General features: G+C 31.8%; 2 protein-coding genes and 1 long non-coding RNA gene across 5 annotated transcripts; 2 read left to right on the top strand and 1 right to left on the bottom strand.

The window, feature by feature from the left end:
• Window positions 1-1,258: 1,258 nt before the first annotated feature.
• On the bottom strand, window positions 1,259-2,468 carry LOC146920171 (uncharacterized). Its single transcript, XR_015010715.1, has 3 exons — window positions 2,314-2,468; window positions 1,806-2,225; window positions 1,259-1,677 (listed from the first exon to the last, which is right to left on the bottom strand). It is a non-coding gene; the product is annotated as an uncharacterized LOC146920171 (long non-coding RNA).
• An 8,505-nt stretch (window positions 2,469-10,973) lies between these two features.
• Window positions 10,974-12,101, top strand: LOC146920170 (uncharacterized). Of its 3 annotated transcripts, none has more exons than XM_085713593.1 (2): window positions 10,974-11,319; window positions 11,514-12,101. In XM_085713593.1, exons 1-2 carry the CDS (start codon window positions 11,034-11,036, stop codon window positions 11,867-11,869), a joined length of 642 nt encoding a protein of 213 aa, XP_085569719.1. In that variant the 5' UTR covers window positions 10,974-11,033; the 3' UTR covers window positions 11,870-12,101. The 3 variants fall into 3 exon arrangements, with proteins under 3 accessions (XP_085569719.1, XP_085569718.1, XP_085569717.1); XM_085713592.1 differs by having other exon boundaries at window positions 10,975-11,319; window positions 11,436-12,101; XM_085713591.1 differs by having other exon boundaries at window positions 10,975-11,319; window positions 11,430-12,101.
• A 1,929-nt stretch (window positions 12,102-14,030) lies between these two features.
• On the top strand, window positions 14,031-17,971 carry LOC146920169 (uncharacterized). Its single transcript, XM_085711119.1, has 12 exons — window positions 14,031-14,083; window positions 14,185-14,218; window positions 14,361-14,456; window positions 14,883-15,344; window positions 15,466-15,696; window positions 15,799-16,062; window positions 16,175-16,261; window positions 16,361-16,447; window positions 16,560-16,697; window positions 16,799-16,920; window positions 17,294-17,366; window positions 17,470-17,971. The coding sequence occupies exons 1-12, from the start codon at window positions 14,031-14,033 to the stop codon at window positions 17,602-17,604; spliced, it is 1,782 nt and encodes a 593-aa protein (XP_085567245.1). The 3' UTR covers window positions 17,605-17,971.
• Window positions 17,972-17,988: the final 17 nt, after the last annotated feature.

Below are 17,988 nucleotides of genomic sequence, written 5' to 3'. Positions count from 1 at the left end.
GCATTGTTTCAGATGGGCTTAGAGGTATGGATATATTGGGCTGGATTGTATTTCGTTAATGGACCAACATGCCACAACTTTGATTTGTTGTATTTTTATGTACAAATTTAGTAAAGATTGAGTAGTTGTATATCAATGTAAATCTTGAAAAGAGTTAGTAGTTTTATAACACATAAGTTAGAGGGTGCATTGGGGAATTATTGACTGATGAGTCCCATAACTTATATTTTAATGTGTGTAATTGATGTTATATATGTCATTAAGTTGTTTACCAAAGTATTGATTTATCTGGTTTTAGTGTTTTGAAATTGAATAAGTTAGTTAGGTTTATGTGAAATATATATTTGAAATATAAATCAAAAATTCTTTATGGGATATGAAAATTTAAAAGATTTGTTAACATAATATATGGATAAAAAGAATATTATTCGGCAGTCACTGTGTTATGTTTTGAAATAAGTAAGATTTGATCAACATATAATTATGATAAATTGATATTAACTGTAGCTTGTTGAGTAAGTAATAGGAGGCTATGTTCCCATCAGCTTAAAGTCGATGAACACAAATATGCATACTAAAAATAGCATGATTTGGTAGGGGAGCATAAGACATAGTATTAAAATTTATCAATTGACTACACATACTGGTAGGGGAGCATAAGACACATAAATTTTTCATAAGTGAGAACTTAATATATATGACTAAACAGCATTGGTGTATAAGTTGTATACTATACAAAAATCATAAGACCTAATGGGAATCCTTTTTTGAAGGAATACTTAATGGAATGTACTCAACATAAAAATTGAATAATAATGAATCAAGGCTTGATTAAAGTTTGTTACATATTAGAAATATCATTACGTTGTGTGTTATATATTAAATATCACACCAAAGAAGTTAAATATGGACTTGCATAGTAGGAAACTACCAGATAATTTGTAGTCACAATTATTCAACAAGTTAGTGATTACAATTTGATGAGATCAATTTTGATACTTGTTAATCTCGCGACTTGGGTTCACACTTGCTCATTTCGATCAAGCACAATAATATCCGTATGATATTATTAATTAGTTTTTAAGGTTGGTTAAATTTACTTATAAATTTTGAAACTAATAATGTTTTTTTCACGAAGAAATTTGTAATAGTAAAATTTTGAAATAACTAATCAACAATGGCATAATGTTACTTAAACTTAAACTCATGATAATTTTAGTCGAATAGTAAGTCCCATTTGATGTTGCCTTTACAATTGTGTAATGTTATAATGATGTAATATTAAGCACCTGGACATATTATCTCATACATAGTTGAATGTAGATGAAATTAAATTATAGCATAATGACATACGATCAGTTGCAAGTTTGAGGAATAGCTAAAATAAAAAAATAAATTAGACAAGAACATGATAACAAATTTTTGGAGCGTAAATTAACAATTGTAAATAGTAACCCGAAATATCCCTGGACCTTGATACCAGAATTGAATTTTGTCACCAATGCATGTTAAAGCCTTATCAAAAAACTTATACCATCCTAGACCAATATGACACTGTGATTTGCGTTTGTCGTTCCAAATCAAGCTCCAGTTTTCAATTACTCCTCCCATAATTGATACTTTTATATGACTCGATCTTTCACTGAGCTTTGTTTGTACGACATGTGCTGGAATCATCTACATGTGAAGAAGGAGTGAAGTTTCAGCATCCAATTGCATAATTGAAACAAAATTTTGTAGTTAATCTAACAATAAAGAAACATGTAACAATGGAATTCAACTAAAATTTAGATTTTGTGTCTCACCAGCGGTTGTCCCCCTTTCATCATGGAGGCAGAAACAGTGGATTCCCATAAAGGTGTATCTACCCCCCATACTTGGTTTTGAGTTGTTGATTGATTCAAAATCAAAGATTGGCTCATTTCATTTGTCATACGTACATTAGTATGAACTCTATTCAAATTTGGAGTCCTTTTTTTCGATTGTAATGGAATTGTCAAATTCAAAAACAAAAAATCTACAAACTCAAACCTCATCTTTGCAGATTTTGTTATACCGTGTAACTCCCTTATGAAGGTAAAATCTGTGGTGAGTTTGCCTCTTCCACATGTTGCAGGTTTAATTGAACATTCAATCACTTGTTCATGGTCGACATAAATCTGAGTAACCACCAACAACTCTTCTTTCCATAGTATAAAAAAGGATGCAGGGATGTAGACATAATCCTATAAGATACATTTTGAATAAAATAGGGTTAGTGTTATATGTAAGGAATACAAACCATTTGAGATAATTAATTGTCAAATATATTACCTTTGTTTTCCATAGTTTAGTTTCGAACTTCATCCTTTTGTTGCTGTTGATTGTGTGTGTGGGCATAGCTGTGTCTGGAAAATGTTCTAAGAATGGAGGGTGAGTGAGAAGGCGCCGTGTGAGAAATAAAATAGATGGCAGATAAGGTTCCAGCACTATGTGGGTTGTATAAATTAGAATGAGTTTTTAATTTTAGAAAAAGGAAGAATCATTCTTATATTACACCAATATAAAAGTTGATCATTAATTACAGTTACCTTTCCTTGGGTGGAATTTTTTTTTATCGTAACATCATAATTAATGGGTCAATATAAAGATTTTTTAAACTAAATGATTTTTGATTATATTAGAATAATCTGTAATATTATAGCAATAAATTAATTTTCGTTCTTTTAACTTATTTCGATTCATATGTGTGCCTAAATGAATTATATTTAGGCAAATGTTAACTTGTGCCCTCAAGGACACATGTTAAGGAACTCATTATAGAAATATACACATCAAAAGTCGTGTAGTAAACTTCTAAAAAGTTAAAATATCATGTTTTTCAATGCAAAGTTGTTTTTTTTTTGATTCCTTAACATGTACCCTCTGGGCACAAATTAACATGACCCTTATATTTGTGATTGCGACCACAGGAAAATTGTTCATGTACGAAAGAATAAAGATAGGTTGACACCCTTAAATGTGTACACCCTTTTGTACCACTCAGAAAAATTTCAGTTAACCAAATATGTGGTTTGTGTGATCATATTTTCTTAGTTACGTGACTAAATTTAAAAGCTGAAAAATGTGGTCAATCAACTAAAATGGGCGTGATGACTATACTTTTACTTGGTTAAACAAATAAATTCTTGGAAAAAGTGTCCCGACAACGGTAGTTAACATTTTCATTCGTTTAAAGTTAAAATTTTTCTATAATAGTGGATGAATGGTCTTAAAAAAATGGTATTCTTAATGTAAAAAACTGTTTATATTGTGCATTTATTTAATCAAATGTAAAAAAATTAAATTCAAATGCATTAATTACAACAAAATATTTTTATTTTGACTCGTTAACTTATGCATTAAGGGCTTAAGTTAGCATTTTTTCGATGAAAATGGTAATTATATACACGCTTTGATCACTATTATAAGCAAAATTTTGCATTTTACATTCATTCAATTAATGATGTATATAATATTTATTATAGACAACACACATCTATAACAGAATGAATCCAAAATACAAAATTTTGCTTATACTCTATCCAGTCCTATTTACAAGAGAAAGATGACTTTTTAGATACATTGAATAATGTATGTATCTAGTGAACAACCTAAACCAAATACATAAATTATTTAATGTATCTAAAAAGTAAATTATTTGTTGTAAATAGGACCGGATGGAGTAATAACGATCGGGGTGTAATGTGAAACATATCTCAATATTTGCACCCATCAAGTCATCTCATTAAGCTAGTATTGCATGCTGCAGAGTTAGTGAGGCCGCTTGGAAAACGTGTTGGCAGTAGTCAATGGTGCATGGTTCAAAGTTAACTTGCATGAAAATATCAAACAAGAGTGTGCCACGTTGGCCATAAAAGAAGGGATGGGATGGCTATTTGAAAACTGGTTGCAAGGAAAAATAATTTGGTCTAGTACCTATTTGTCTGATATTTTATCTAGTGCATACTTAGAGCATTCACAATGGTAGTTCCCTAACAAGGACTCCTTAATGAACCACACGTGACACATCATTTATTTATAATTTTTTAATAAAAGTACCTATTAAGGACTCAATGACTCCAATGGTAATACACTAATAAAGACTTCAATGAAAAGTACTTAAATATGTCCCACTATCTTTATATCATTAAAAAAAATAATTAATTTATTACTTCTTTTGACAAGTGGGACCAAATAGTCCACATTTTATTACTCATTTATACAAGTGGGCTATGAAGCCCGGATACTCCAAAACGGAGACGTACCCGTACCGGATACGTATCGGATACCGATACTCCACGGATACTCGCGGATACGCACCCACGAAGTATCCGAATTAATTATTTAAATTTTTAAAAAATATTTTAACGGATACTTATCCGATACTCCGCAGATACACAAGGATACTTATAAGATACTTCACAGATACGTATCCTAGAAAAAGATGAAGAGTAAAAAAGTGAGACAATGTTGTAAACATTCGGTGGAGATATATATGATTCAATTTTAGATATGCATCACTAGAATTGTTTCTCGATGAACCGCTTAAAATTATACTTCTTGTGAATGAAGGTAACGAGAGAGAGATGATTCAGTTAATCAAAATTTGTGTTGAGTTCTTTTAATCAATGTTTATTTTCTTCAATTATTTTACATACATATAAGTTTTAGTATAAAAATTTTGTTGACGTATCCTAGCCGTATCGTATCCTAAATTTTGAAAAATTTGCGTATTCCCGTACCCGTATCGTATCGTACCCGTACCGGTATCCGTATCTGGGCTTCATAGCAAGTGGGACCAAGTAGTATACATTTTATTACTTGTTTAAACGTGGGACCCGTTAGTTACTCAGGAGAGAGAGGGTCCTTATATAGTTGTCTGTTCCTTAACGATGACTCATTTTTTCCTCCTCCAATGGATGATCCTTAACGGGGATTGGTCCTTGTTAAGTAAGGACCCCATTCGAGATACTCTTACATCTTTTTAATTTTAAAATAAGGCTTAGTTAATGTTGCACTAAATTTTAGTTATTACTAGTGGATTTTTTTTTTCTTCTGACCATATGACAAAAAAAGGGAACATCCTCGGCATTTTGAATGGCATGCATCTAAAAATTAAATGAAAAAAAATAATCTTCCATGTTCGCCATTTCATTTAGGGAGCAGTAAGAAGAAAAAAAAATATTACTCGTGCTATACCCGTGTGTTCGCACCCGTTGCGCCGTTGGCGCATTTTTTTTATCATTGACAAATTTATTAGTGAGAATTTGTCTTATAGATAAAATTTAATATTATTGTAGTTAAAGTTAGTTTAATATTATTGTATAATGAAAGTTATGGTCATAGTTTTAAAACCCGGCTCGGACCGGCCGGTCGAACCGGTCCGACTGGGAACCGGTGGGGATAGCGGTTCGATCCAAATATCGGATCGGCTGTGTAATTAAACCGGTGGAAACCGGTGAAACTCGCTAAAAACCGGTCAAAACCGGTGACTCGGCCGGTTTTCTGAACCGGTCCGGTTTAGTTAATATTTTAAAAATTTATGTGTAGTATCATTAATTAAAATCCATTTAAACACGTATTAATGCTTCATTACGTCCTGTTTAATGTTTTAGTTATTACCTGTTTTCTATGCTTCAGCTCTTTGACTTGGTTTATTATTAATTAATACTAATTAATACTAATTATCTGTGCCTTAGCTAATTTGTAGAAATAATCTGAATTTGAAAAATTCAAAGGTTGTAAGAATTAATCGAACCATGAACATCTGATTGAATCACATAAACTTAACCATTACAACAAATATTTGGTTGTGTTAAGAAATGTAATATTATAAAGTATATGTAAGTATATTACATCTTCATTTTCATTTTTCCCATTATAAGAGTATATTATGAAGAGCACGTAGTAAAATATGGATAATACACAAAAGTAGTAAAATATGGATTGCAGGAAACAAAAGGGAACATGTTGCATATAACAAAATATAAGTTCATCGTGGATTACATCACTTGATTGGAAATTAACAGAAGCATAAAGACACTTGAAACAAAGGATTCATAATACAGGGGCGCCTAATACAGGTACATAAAACAGTTAGACAAACACACAACTTGATTGGAAGGAAAATCTAAGCATTGTTTATAAAGACATGAACAAAATTCTTCAGTTTCCCATCAAAGAACTTGAAACGCAGCACATCTCCAGCCTGATATTGGCTGGTCGTGCAGAATTCCTCCCAACCCTTCGTTAGCTTGCTGGTGAGTGAGTCACCAACTTGGTAATGAATAGCAGTCTTGATTATTTGACCATTGTCATTGGAGAGGAACAAATAATCAAAGTCACCATTCCATAAGAAATCATTGAAATCAGGTGGAAGGACCTGCATTTAGACAACAATGAAAATTAAGATTAGGTGTAAAAAGAGTTGAAATTCACAGCCATTTGCAGATTTTAATAAACACATGGATTTCAAAAGATTTATAATTTACCAGTTCAGAATTCGCATCCATTTGCAAAGGGGTCAATGTGATGTCAAAAAAGAAAGACTTGTTATTCTGAAGTCTTGTGCTTCTGCTATGGTACGTAGGTATATCATTAGTGTCCTCAATTGTATTCCCAAGTGTGATAACAAATCTACTTTGACCAACATAGCTAAACAGAATCAGCTTCATGCCTTCAAACTGGTAAAATTGTCTCAAGTCTGTCCAGCCATTAGTTAACCGTGGCAGAGTAGCTGAATTGTTGAATGTAACCTCATGAGAATTTCCTTCAGCGTCAATTAAATTCCAGACTGGACCCACGTCATCAAATTCATCAGTGAATTTGGGGTTTATTTCTCCAAATTCCTAAAGACACATTGTTGAGTTGAAATGAGTAAATTTTCTTTGTAATTAAGGCAGATGTCTTGTTTGAACATTAAGAAATTATTATGATAGTTATATATTGACATATAGTGATATAAGATATATACTTTGCAACAGAGGTTGTTAGTTAAAAATGTTTATAAGACTAAAAAGCCGAAATGAAATTATGAAACCTTGTGTGGTAAATGAACAGTTGCAAAGCCTCCCAAAATCGGCCTCTTCAAGACTGCGCGATATCCAGCCATGGTGTTAAGCAACAGGTGAGAGTTAGGAGTGAGATGTTTGATTTTGTATTATGTAGAGAATGGCGCCTTGCCTTATAGAAGGTCTGCTGAGTTTTTAAAGAAGAAAGGAGTTATAAAGAAAGTTTAGAATGATTGCTTAGTGGAAAGTGTGAAAGTAATAATTTAAAAAAAGTTGAGGGGATGAATGGTTTGAAATGGGTTCTGTACAAAGATTTATGGCAGAAGAAATTAGTAAGATTCTAGTTAATGTGTGATAGGATATAATGCAGGCGTGTAATCCATTGTCATGTCTATCAATTGTATAGTAGAATCCATTGAATTGTGAACCAAATAGGAGTACCACTTTGGTGACATTAATGTCACCGTGACATTAAATCTGGGACACATAATACACATTGTTATTGCATCTGGGCCACACAACACATCTATCTTGGCCTTTGTGTCGCCCAGATTTAATGTCACCGTGACATTAATGTCACTCAAGTATTTTCCACCAATAGAGAATCACTTCATATTTATACCTGTTTAAAGAGGCTTAAAACGACAAAGGCTTTGTTCGGTAAAAATAGCGGATAGCTGATAAGCTAGCTGATAGCTTTTAGCTGATAAGGTAGCTGATGACTGATGACTGATAAGCTAGTTGAAGTGTTTGGTAAAATAGCTGTTGAACTAGCTAATGAATGTAAAATTACATAAAAGGACATTATTAATTCATATAAAATTTATACTAAGATATTTGATAATTTAAATATTTTACATTTAATAAATGTTTGTATTTTATTAAATTATTGTTTTTCGGTAAAAATTTATTTTCAATTTATTTCGATTCAGTTTCCAGTTATTATACATTAATAAAAAAAACTAAAGTTTACGAATTTATTTTAAGAATAAAATAAAAAATAATCAATTCATAAGATTAAAAAAATTGTTAAAAAAAACCGAGGATAAAACAAAAAAAAAACATATGTTACCAAATCGTTAAATAGTATTAATTTATAGGAGTATAAATTTTATATGAATATACACGTTACCTAACAGAGTATAAAAAAAAATTATAATGTTATAATGTTTAGACGTAACAATAAAAAATTTGCATCTTTGTAAACAAAACAAAAAAAAAAAGACGAAACAATAAAATTAAATGTGAGTCTTTAAAAAAAATTAAAACTAGACGTGAGACAAGTTTAATATAAAAGGCAAAGAATTTAACGGAACCAAAAAAAAAAAATGAACGAACCATATACAATTAAATGCCTTCAAAGGAATATAAAATGAAAAAAAAAAGTAGCTCTTAAATTTGCCTGCATTAAAAACATATATATTTTACTTGAAATTATAAAGGGTGAAACAAGATTTTAGATTAAATAATAAGGGTAAAATTGGAAAAAATAATGAGAAGCTAAAAGCACAATCTCACTCCGACTTTCAACGTTTTTCGTTTGAATACTAGTTAGTTTCAAGAAGAATGTCGCTTTGGAGAAGTGTTTGGTTCCAGGATTCTCAAAGATAATCCATTAGTATTAGTCGGTTTAATCTTAAAGCACAATCTCACTCCGACTTTCAACGTTTTTCGTTTGAATACTAGTTAGTTTCAAGAAGAATGTCGCTTTGGAGAAGTGTTTGGTTCCAGGATTCTCAAAGATAATCCATTAGTATTAGTCGGTTTAATCTTAAAGCACAATCTCACTCCGACTTTCAACGTTTTTCGTTTGAATACTAGTTAGTTTCAAGAAGAATGTCGCTTTGGAGAAGTGTTTGGTTCCAGGATTCTCAAAGATAATCCATTAGTATTAGTCGGTTTAATCTTAAAGCACAATCTCACTCCGACTTTCAACGTTTTTCGTTTGAATACTAGTTAGTTTCAAGAAGAATGTCGCTTTGGAGAAGTGTTTGGTTCCAGGATTCTCAAAGATAATCCATTAGTATTAGTCGGTTTAATCTTAAAGCACAATCTCACTCCGACTTTCAACGTTTTTCGTTTGAATACTAGTTAGTTTCAAGAAGAATGTCGCTTTGGAGAAGTGTTTGGTTCCAGGATTCTCAAAGATAATCCATTAGTATTAGTCGGTTTAATCTTAAAGCACAATCTCACTCCGACTTTCAACGTTTTTCGTTTGAATACTAGTTAGTTTCAAGAAGAATGTCGCTTTGGAGAAGTGTTTGGTTCCAGGATTCTCAAAGATAATCCATTAGTATTAGTCGGTTTAATCTTAAAGCACAATCTCACTCCGACTTTCAACGTTTTTCGTTTGAATACTAGTTAGTTTCAAGAAGAATGTCGCTTTGGAGAAGTGTTTGGTTCCAGGATTCTCAAAGATAATCCATTAGTATTAGTCGGTTTAATCTTAAAGCACAATCTCACTCCGACTTTCAACGTTTTTCGTTTGAATACTAGTTAGTTTCAAGAAGAATGTCGCTTTGGAGAAGTGTTTGGTTCCAGGATTCTCAAACCACCCTTATTAATGGTAGTTAGTGGAGTAGTTAAGTATGATGAAATTCAATAAATAAGGGTATAGAGACAATTATTGTGAGACAGACGGAGTAGCTTATAAATTTGTCCGACGAAAAAAACTCTGTTTGGTAACGTTTTTTCACCACAAGCTTATATCTTATTTTACAAGTTTATAAGCTTTTTTGTGACGCTATTTCAAGTAGCATTTGAGCTTATAACTTATAACTTGTCAATTTTTCTTCCACTTTTACCCTCACTACTTTTTCTAAAATCCACTTTAGCCATTATAATTTATTAATTTTTTTTTGGGTCAGGTTTTTTTTGACAACACATATGTCTCGTTAATGTATATGAATATAACCTACATATGCACTCATTGATATACCAATTCATTTCGTTGTATACATATGCACTCACTGATATACCAATTTATTTCGTTGTATTTTTTTATTAAAGAATTTCACTTCGTCTGCTTACCTTCCATTTTATTTTTTTATTTTTTTACATATAGAATATAAGTAATTTAAATTACGAAATTCTAATTGAATGTAAATTGATATTAATTTGATTATGAATTAATAATACCCTTTTATGTCATTTTACATTTATCAGTTAGTTGAAGCGTTAATTTTATTAAACACTTCAATTAGCTTATAAGTTATCAGTCATCAGCTATAAGTTATCAGATACCTTATCAGTTATCCACTACTTTTACCAAACAAAATCAAAGTACAGGGACCAAGGTCAAACAAAAAAAATTCTGACCAAGACCAAAATTGAGTAAAAGTACTAATCAAATATTTAAGCCATTTTATAATTGATAGAAATAACCAATAAATACATATACATATATCACCATATATTTTACTCCCTCCGTTTCAAAATGAGTGTCGCTTTAGCCAAAAAAATTTGTTTCAAAATGAATGTCGCTTTCAGTTTCCAATGCAATAATAACTTTTTCTTTTCAATTGTACCCTCCAATTAATATTCTGCACACTACTTCCAAAGTATTACTTTTAAAACTAACCAATAGTTAATAAGGATAATTTGGTAAAATAATCATTCTCTTTCTTTTAATCATTGCATTTCTTAATATGTGTGTAAACACCTAAAACGATACTCATTTTTAAATGGAGGGAGTACTAAATTTTGTTCGTATAATGAACATTACTTAATTTTTCAATTTATTTAAAATCCAAAGTGAATGGACCCCAGTTTGCATACAGTAGGAAACAACCTTTAGTAAATATAAAAGTAAATTTACTTTTACCCAAAATAACAAAACTTATTAATGCTAGTGGTTGGAAATAATAACCATCTTCAACAACCTATAACAGTGACCTGTAGTAAAGTCATTGACCAAAAACAAATAAATACCAACAACTGCCATGTAAAAGCATAAGACCACTGAGTTCCAATATTTTTAAAAGACCACTACGCGCTCTGTTGATGCTCCTAACTGGTGAAACAATGGGTAAGGGTAAAATATATGTGGTTTTTGAAGGTAGGGAGCCTGGCATTTATGATGAGTGGTCTGATGCTTTCCTCCAAGTTAACAGATGGAGTAACAACTTCCATGAAAGCTACAACGATATCAACGAAGCAGAAGAGGCTTATGAGCGGTACTGCAAGAAAGTTGGGCGTGAATATGTCAAAACTTCCATTAACAACTCGTATGATGTCGGTGAATCCTCATACACACGTGATTCTACACAGATATATCCATCTCAAACTTGTAAGTTTTTATATTTAACAACACATTTTTCTTACAAACTGGTATGAAATATTATTTAGCATTCTCAATATATGTATGCATGTTCTTTATTACAACTTTATTTATTTAAGCTTTAGTTTACAACAACTTGGCTGAAGATACAACCGCTTCTGATATCGTTCTACAAAGTAGCATACAAAAACAACTTGATGCAGTGTGTAGCCGTTTGAGGATTGTTGAACCAGTAAATTACAAGTTGCATGAGGTAAAAGTAGATCAAGGTTTAGAATTTGTAAGGTACCATGGCTGTTTGTCAAGCTCCTTTATGGCTGGACCCCTCGTAGCAGTTGGCCGTTTTGCTAAGAATGAATATGATGCAAAGGAAGATGTCGCTGTGCAACTCTTGCGTCGATTGCTGAAGACTACAGGTAGAAGGATACGTGATTACAACTATTACAATGTTCAGCTCCTATCTGAAGAGCTACAAAGGTCACTTGACGAAAACTTTGCGCTTAACATGGAGATTTATGCGTTGAAAGGAGAAAATAAGTTTGTTAATAAACAACCTTAAATGGTCTACCATGTCTCTACCATTTGCATGCCAAAATAATGAACCATGCATGGGTTCATAGTACGTTGTTCTTGACTTTGGTTGATGTTGCTTCCTTGTAGTATGTAATAATATATAACTACATTTATGTGTATGTAGGTCACCAGCTGCTTTGAAATTTTTATGTGTATGTTTATATTTTTCATTCGATATCTGCATGCAGTTGACATGGTATTGATATTTTAAACACCAACTACTAGTTGTCTTGATCATTTTGGTTACCCTTATCCACTTAATAAGTTAGCTCTTAATCATTTCAACACTTTTTATGTACAAAAAGACACATGAAATCGCATAAATTTCTCACCTAAATATTTAAGATATTTGGAATTTTTTTAAATTTAATATATATTATAAATCCTATTAAGTTAATTTTTTAATAAAGTTTTATTTTAAATTTAATTCATTTCAGTTTTTATACTTATTAAAAAAAAAACAAAGTCTGAAAGTTAATGTTAAACACAAAAACAATTTTTTCCCCTAGAATAACTGGCCATTTTTTCCTAAGTCATGCTATAATAACGTAAACAACTATATATACATACTATATATACATTCATCTTTAAAAAAAAAAAAAAAGAAACTGGATACACATTGAATTCGTTAATGTATAGTATACATGAATTTTATTTAAAATAATATAAGTACAAAATTTTATTTTAAAAACAAAAATGTTGCAAGCAAAAAAAATATAAGTCGTGTATATTGAACACAATAAATCATATGCCACTTCCACACAGTAGCAGTAGGTACGGAAATGTCATATGTACCTGGGCATAGAAGAGAAGCATTAAAAACATAACAAATTTGTTTTAAATAATAAAGGGGTAAAAATGGATTTTAGATAAAATAATAAGGGTAAAAGTGATATGATAAGCTATAAGCTCAAACACTACTTGGAAGAGCGTCTAAAAAATAGCTTATAAGCTCGTGAAATAAGCTATAAGCTCGTTGTAAAAAATCGTTACCAAACAAAACTTTTTTCCTCAGACGAGCTTATAAGTTATCCGCTATAAGCTATAACCTTATTTTTTGGCCTTGCCAAACACAGTTAATATGTACACCTCTTTGTATCACTTTGAAAAATTTCAGTTAACTAAATATATGGTTTGTATGACCACAATTTTTAGTTGCGTGACCACCATTTTTCCAGAATTTATTTGGTTAACTAAGTGGAAAATAGTGGTCACGCGTATTTTAGTTCGTGATCACAATTTTTTTGGAACAATAGTGGTCACGTAACTGGAAAAAATGTGGTCACACAGACCATATTTTTGGTTAACTAATATTTTCTAGAGTGATACAAAGGAATGTACACATTGAGAGTGTCAACCAATCTTTATTCTATGAATAAAGATTCAACCAATCTTTATTCTATGAATAAAGATTGGTAGACATCCATTAATACGTACACCCCGACCACCACCAAAAAAAGTTAATACTAAATTTTTTGAAGAGTGGTACAAAGGGACACATGTGTCTATCTGTTAATACTAAATTTATTGAAGAGTGGTACAAAGGGACACATGTGTCTACCTATTATTTCATGATATATTATAAGAGAAACTCTATCATGGTCACAAATATAAATGTACAGTGTTTAGGCACACACACATAAAAATATTTTTTCTAATAATAAAAAAAAAACGATAATAAAATGATTTAGTCTTTTGAGAAAAAGGTTGATGTGTGTGTGACCAAATACTATGCATTTATATTTGTGTCCATGCAAGAATGTCTCATATTATAATTAACCCATGTAACTATAGAATTCGATTCTAGGCTTGCACACAAAATATAAACATGGATGGTTATTAAATTTTTAAACTAGACAATTTCAATTAGTTACAATTCCAAAGTAGGAGCCTCCAAAGTAATTAGTCTGATGCCAGCGACAACTTCCATAGGCTAGCACTCAAGCACCCATCCTAGCATGTCATATATGCATTAAATGCTATTGGTTTGGTAAAGACTAAAAAATAGTACCACAAATATAATTCTAAATTAATCCTTATTTCCCTTTAACATTTCCCTATATTATATCATATACTTGTTAACTTCTCTAGCCTTCATTTTAAACTCTTCTCCGTATTTTACACCACAACACCACTAACTTCATACCATGGATCTTAACAAATATGTGCTAATTCCTGAACAAACTGAAGAGAACAACATGTAAGTAATTGACTTTAAACTTTTACCATATTGATTTTTGTTAATGTACTACACATGCAGTTGTTCATATACCAAACTGACACTATTTCATTTTTATGAAGGAATGAACCCAGAAATCCTGTAATGGTGGATGAGGTACGTTTTTCTTCAAACAAAACCATTGATAACACTGTAATGACATATTCTTAACATCTAGTCATCAAATCTAATAGAGTTTATGGTTCTTTTTGTCAAATATATTACTGGTTTGGTTTATACATATGTTGTTGCTTTGTAGATGAACTTTGGTCAAGCAGCATCAAACCATGACTCACAACTACCTGATGCTACTTCTAAGGAAATAACCCTATCAGATGTTATGGATGCTGTTGAGGTTCTGTTTCTTATAAGAAATAATGATCTTTCACCTTGTGTTTATACGTAGAAATAGAACATATATATAGGTTAGTTTGCTTATACTAACAAATAATGCTATTTTCCTTAATAAAAAAAAACCAATGCTATTTGACCTAATTTTTTTCCGTAAAAATTGAACCTTTATATAGGTTTGGTAGTTATAAAATTTAAAGTTACGTCACTAACATATTTTTGTGTTCTAATTTTTTTTTGGTAGAAGTTTTTGAGTTGTAATTAATCATTATATAAGTTTGGTTGTTTATAAATTAATATTACGGCCTCAACATTTATTTTGTGTTCTAATCAATCAATATGTTAATTTGGTTGTTTGAAATTTTAAAATTACGGCATCAGCATGTTTTTGTTATTGATAGTTTAACATAAATATTTAACAACTTTTCAGAAACTAAGTTGCCGAATTGGTAGCCTTGAGTTGTGCAACAGAGAAATGATGAGCAGTTATATTCAAAGCCTTAAAAATGCTGATGTACAAACTCCCGCCCCAATGTCTCGCGATCAAACTGTCCACGGCGATCAAACTATCCACCGCACTTTCGGTTATTCCCCTGAGGACAATGGGAAAAATTCTGAGAACCCAAGAGTTCTGGCAAAACAGATGGATAAGTTGAAAAACTTTGGCACCATCCAGATTTCCGACAACACTGAAGATGATCGTTCAAATGTTAAAAAAAGAACGTCAACAAACACTAACTTTGTTCGTGGCAATACTTCTTCCAAGAGACAAAACACAGACAAAGGGAAGCTTCCATTCGTGTATTCTCATACACCCAATGACGATGTTGACGATGTTGACACTAATGTGGTACAATTCAACAGTGATTACAGAAGGGGATTTAATGCTAAGGTGATACAATTTGTAAATGTCATATCCCACATTATAGGATTTTGTTTGAACATTGTATTATGTGAAACCAAAATTGCATCGCGGTTAAGTTAAAATTCTAACATTATTTCTACTAATGAAGGAGGCAATAACAACATCAGCAACTATGTCCAAAAAGTTATCATTCACACCTTCACCCGACGATGGATCAAAAGCTAAAGGTGGTGTTGTTATTGGTTCACATGGGAAGATGAAAATCACACCAAAATCTGCAGGCGTCAGGCGACGTTCTCCTGCTGCCAGAACTAAGGCTACTGCCTCCGTTGGAAGGTCAAGTGCCTATAGGAACAATGTCGGATTTACGGTGCCAAAGGTGACCATCTACTTTGTAACATTATAATAACATCATATTATTACTGTTAATTATTTTAACAACTAAGGAAATCCTGATTTGAGCTCCTCTTTGTATGCTCAGTATTTCAGATGTGCCGTAAAAACTACTCCTGACATGAAGCTGGACCAAGTAGAGATTAGAATTTGTGCTTACGTGTTCCAGGAAAACTTTGACTCAAGGCTAGTAATCAGGATCATATACCCCTCTATTGTTAATGATAGGGTAAAACATAACAAATCTGTTTTTTTTTTGTATTGTAGAGATATAATTTTCAAGGTTGGCAGGAATGAATACTCAAGATCAGACTTTGAATGTATGTGCCCAGGCATGTTGGTTTCTAGTGAGGTAATGTATTAAACTACAAATATGTCTAAATCTCTCCCATAGTTTGCATGTTAGTTCGTATTAAATGTGTAGTAGGGATGTTTGAATTAATTCAAATTTAACGTTTGTCTAGATTATACTAATGATGGCTCTCAAAGTATCGTGGACACAACACAAGACCTTGACCAAAACTTTGTGGTGCCTACCACCGTCTTTTGCGGTAAAATCACTTTAAAACATTGTATATGGTTAAAATTATTTAAACTTTTTCAGCCCATTTTGCCATCTCCATTATTTTTAATATGTGCTTTCAATACAGGAGGATGTTGCTAAGGGACATACTTGTGAGGACTTACTAAAATTTTATGGTCAAGATTGGATGCGTCGTTTTGATCGATTAAAGCTGGTAAAATTGAACTCTACCCAACGTTAATATAATTGTTAAACATATTTACTTCTTCCAACTAAATAAATTAATAACATAATTGGTGTGTTTATTTTTCCCCAATTATGTGTAGATATATGTTCCTATCCAAGATTCTCGTGGTCATTGGTTTCTTATGGTAGTTTCATTAAATAACCAAAAGATATATCAATTTGACTCTCACTTGAGGGACGACGCAACAGAGGAAAGGAAGAATACCATTAGAAATATTGTAAGTGTGTTTTAAATTTACACTACCAGCTGTTAAAATATATTTGACATACAACATATTAATTATAAACAATGGATGACCATTAAAATTTTATTCATTAGGGAGTCATGCTAGCTAAGATTGTTGAGTTGGTGTACGATGGAAACTACTCATTTTGCTTGCTGGCTGACTTCCAGTATTGGGACATGGAAGATGCAAAGGGGATTCCCAACTATGGCACTAGGTACGGTTTATTCTTTAATGGGTCATGGTCATACAATAATTCAATCAAAAACTGAAACTAAATGACTATGATCTGTTTGGACATCACAATAGGAAATATCAATAATTACAATAATAACTATTGCTATTATGCTGTGGTTTTGCTATGTACTGCGCTGCATGTGTGCATATGGCAGCTTCAATGTTTTTCTGTTTTTGCTGTCATGTTTTTTTCTGCTACTGGTGCCTGCGTTGCGTTTTGGCTTGTCTGGGAATGATTTTGCTTCTCTTGTACTGTTTTCTGCACATTGCACACAATAGTCATGAATATATTTAGTCGTTTCTAAAGAAAATTACAATAATAAAAGTTTATGAAATTTACTTGATTTTGGCAGTGATAGTTCTGCGTTATGGGTTGCCGAGTGGTTAAGCATGCAGAACAATTTCACTAGCACCATGGTTGGAGTGGTAAGAGATTTATAATTTTTTTTTTGTGATGTCAAGTTTAGTTCTATATAGCTCAACATATATACTCAACTTATAATCTAATATTATTGACATGATGATGCAGCCTATTGAAAACAATAGCAGAGTGTTCGTCACTATGAGGTTGTTAATGGGTAACCACAACGAAAGCAACAATGACCTCATAAAGAATGCGAATAACTATTGGCAACTTATGACTACTCCAGTTGACGAAGCGTGATGCTTGGCTGTCTAATTCTACTTATTTTGGAACATTGCCGGATGTTTTGGAAAAACTTATTTGGAACATTACCTACTGTGTTGGGAAAACTTTTGGGGTTTGTTACTACTTAACGGCGTATTTATCGTATTATGTAAAATATAATCTGGACAACTTCTATGCATCCTTAACTTATTTAGCCATTGAGCCCTTTTTGCGTAGACTTCTTGTAAGATTGGTATCTGGCCCAATGTATTGCCATGTGCTACTATAGCTAGTTTGAAGCATCAAATTCAGCTTATTGTCTTTCTTGTTTACACCTGAACTATCTATTGGTGTGAAAACACTGCATGTATCATATGGGTAAATTATATATAATTTATATTTATACTTCTATGCCTTCAA

This window comes from Medicago sativa, chromosome 5 (assembly GCF_051527215.1).
Source record: "Medicago sativa cultivar Bolivia chromosome 5, Bolivia_mono, whole genome shotgun sequence".
Classification (NCBI taxonomy): domain Eukaryota; kingdom Viridiplantae; phylum Streptophyta; class Magnoliopsida; order Fabales; family Fabaceae; genus Medicago; species Medicago sativa.
This window is presented reverse-complemented; position numbering and strand designations above follow the sequence as displayed.

What these genes read in the sequence shown, in the direction of transcription:
- LOC146920169 (XM_085711119.1), top strand. Translation starts at nt 14,031, where the DNA reads ATGGATCTTAACAAATATGTGCTAATTCCTGAACAAACTGAAGAGAAC. An exon ending in CAAACTGAAGAGAACAACAT is followed by an intron (nt 14,084 to 14,184) that starts GTAAGTAATTGA and finishes ATTTTTATGAAG; the next exon opens with GAATGAACCCAGAAATCCTG. An exon ending in GTTTTGATCGATTAAAGCTG is followed by an intron (nt 16,448 to 16,559) that starts GTAAAATTGAAC and finishes AATTATGTGTAG; the next exon opens with ATATATGTTCCTATCCAAGA.
- LOC146920170 (XM_085713591.1), top strand. Translation starts at nt 11,034, where the DNA reads ATGCTCCTAACTGGTGAAACAATGGGTAAGGGTAAAATATATGTGGTT. An exon ending in GATATATCCATCTCAAACTT is followed by an intron (nt 11,320 to 11,429) that starts GTAAGTTTTTAT and finishes TATTTATTTAAG; the next exon opens with CTTTAGTTTACAACAACTTG.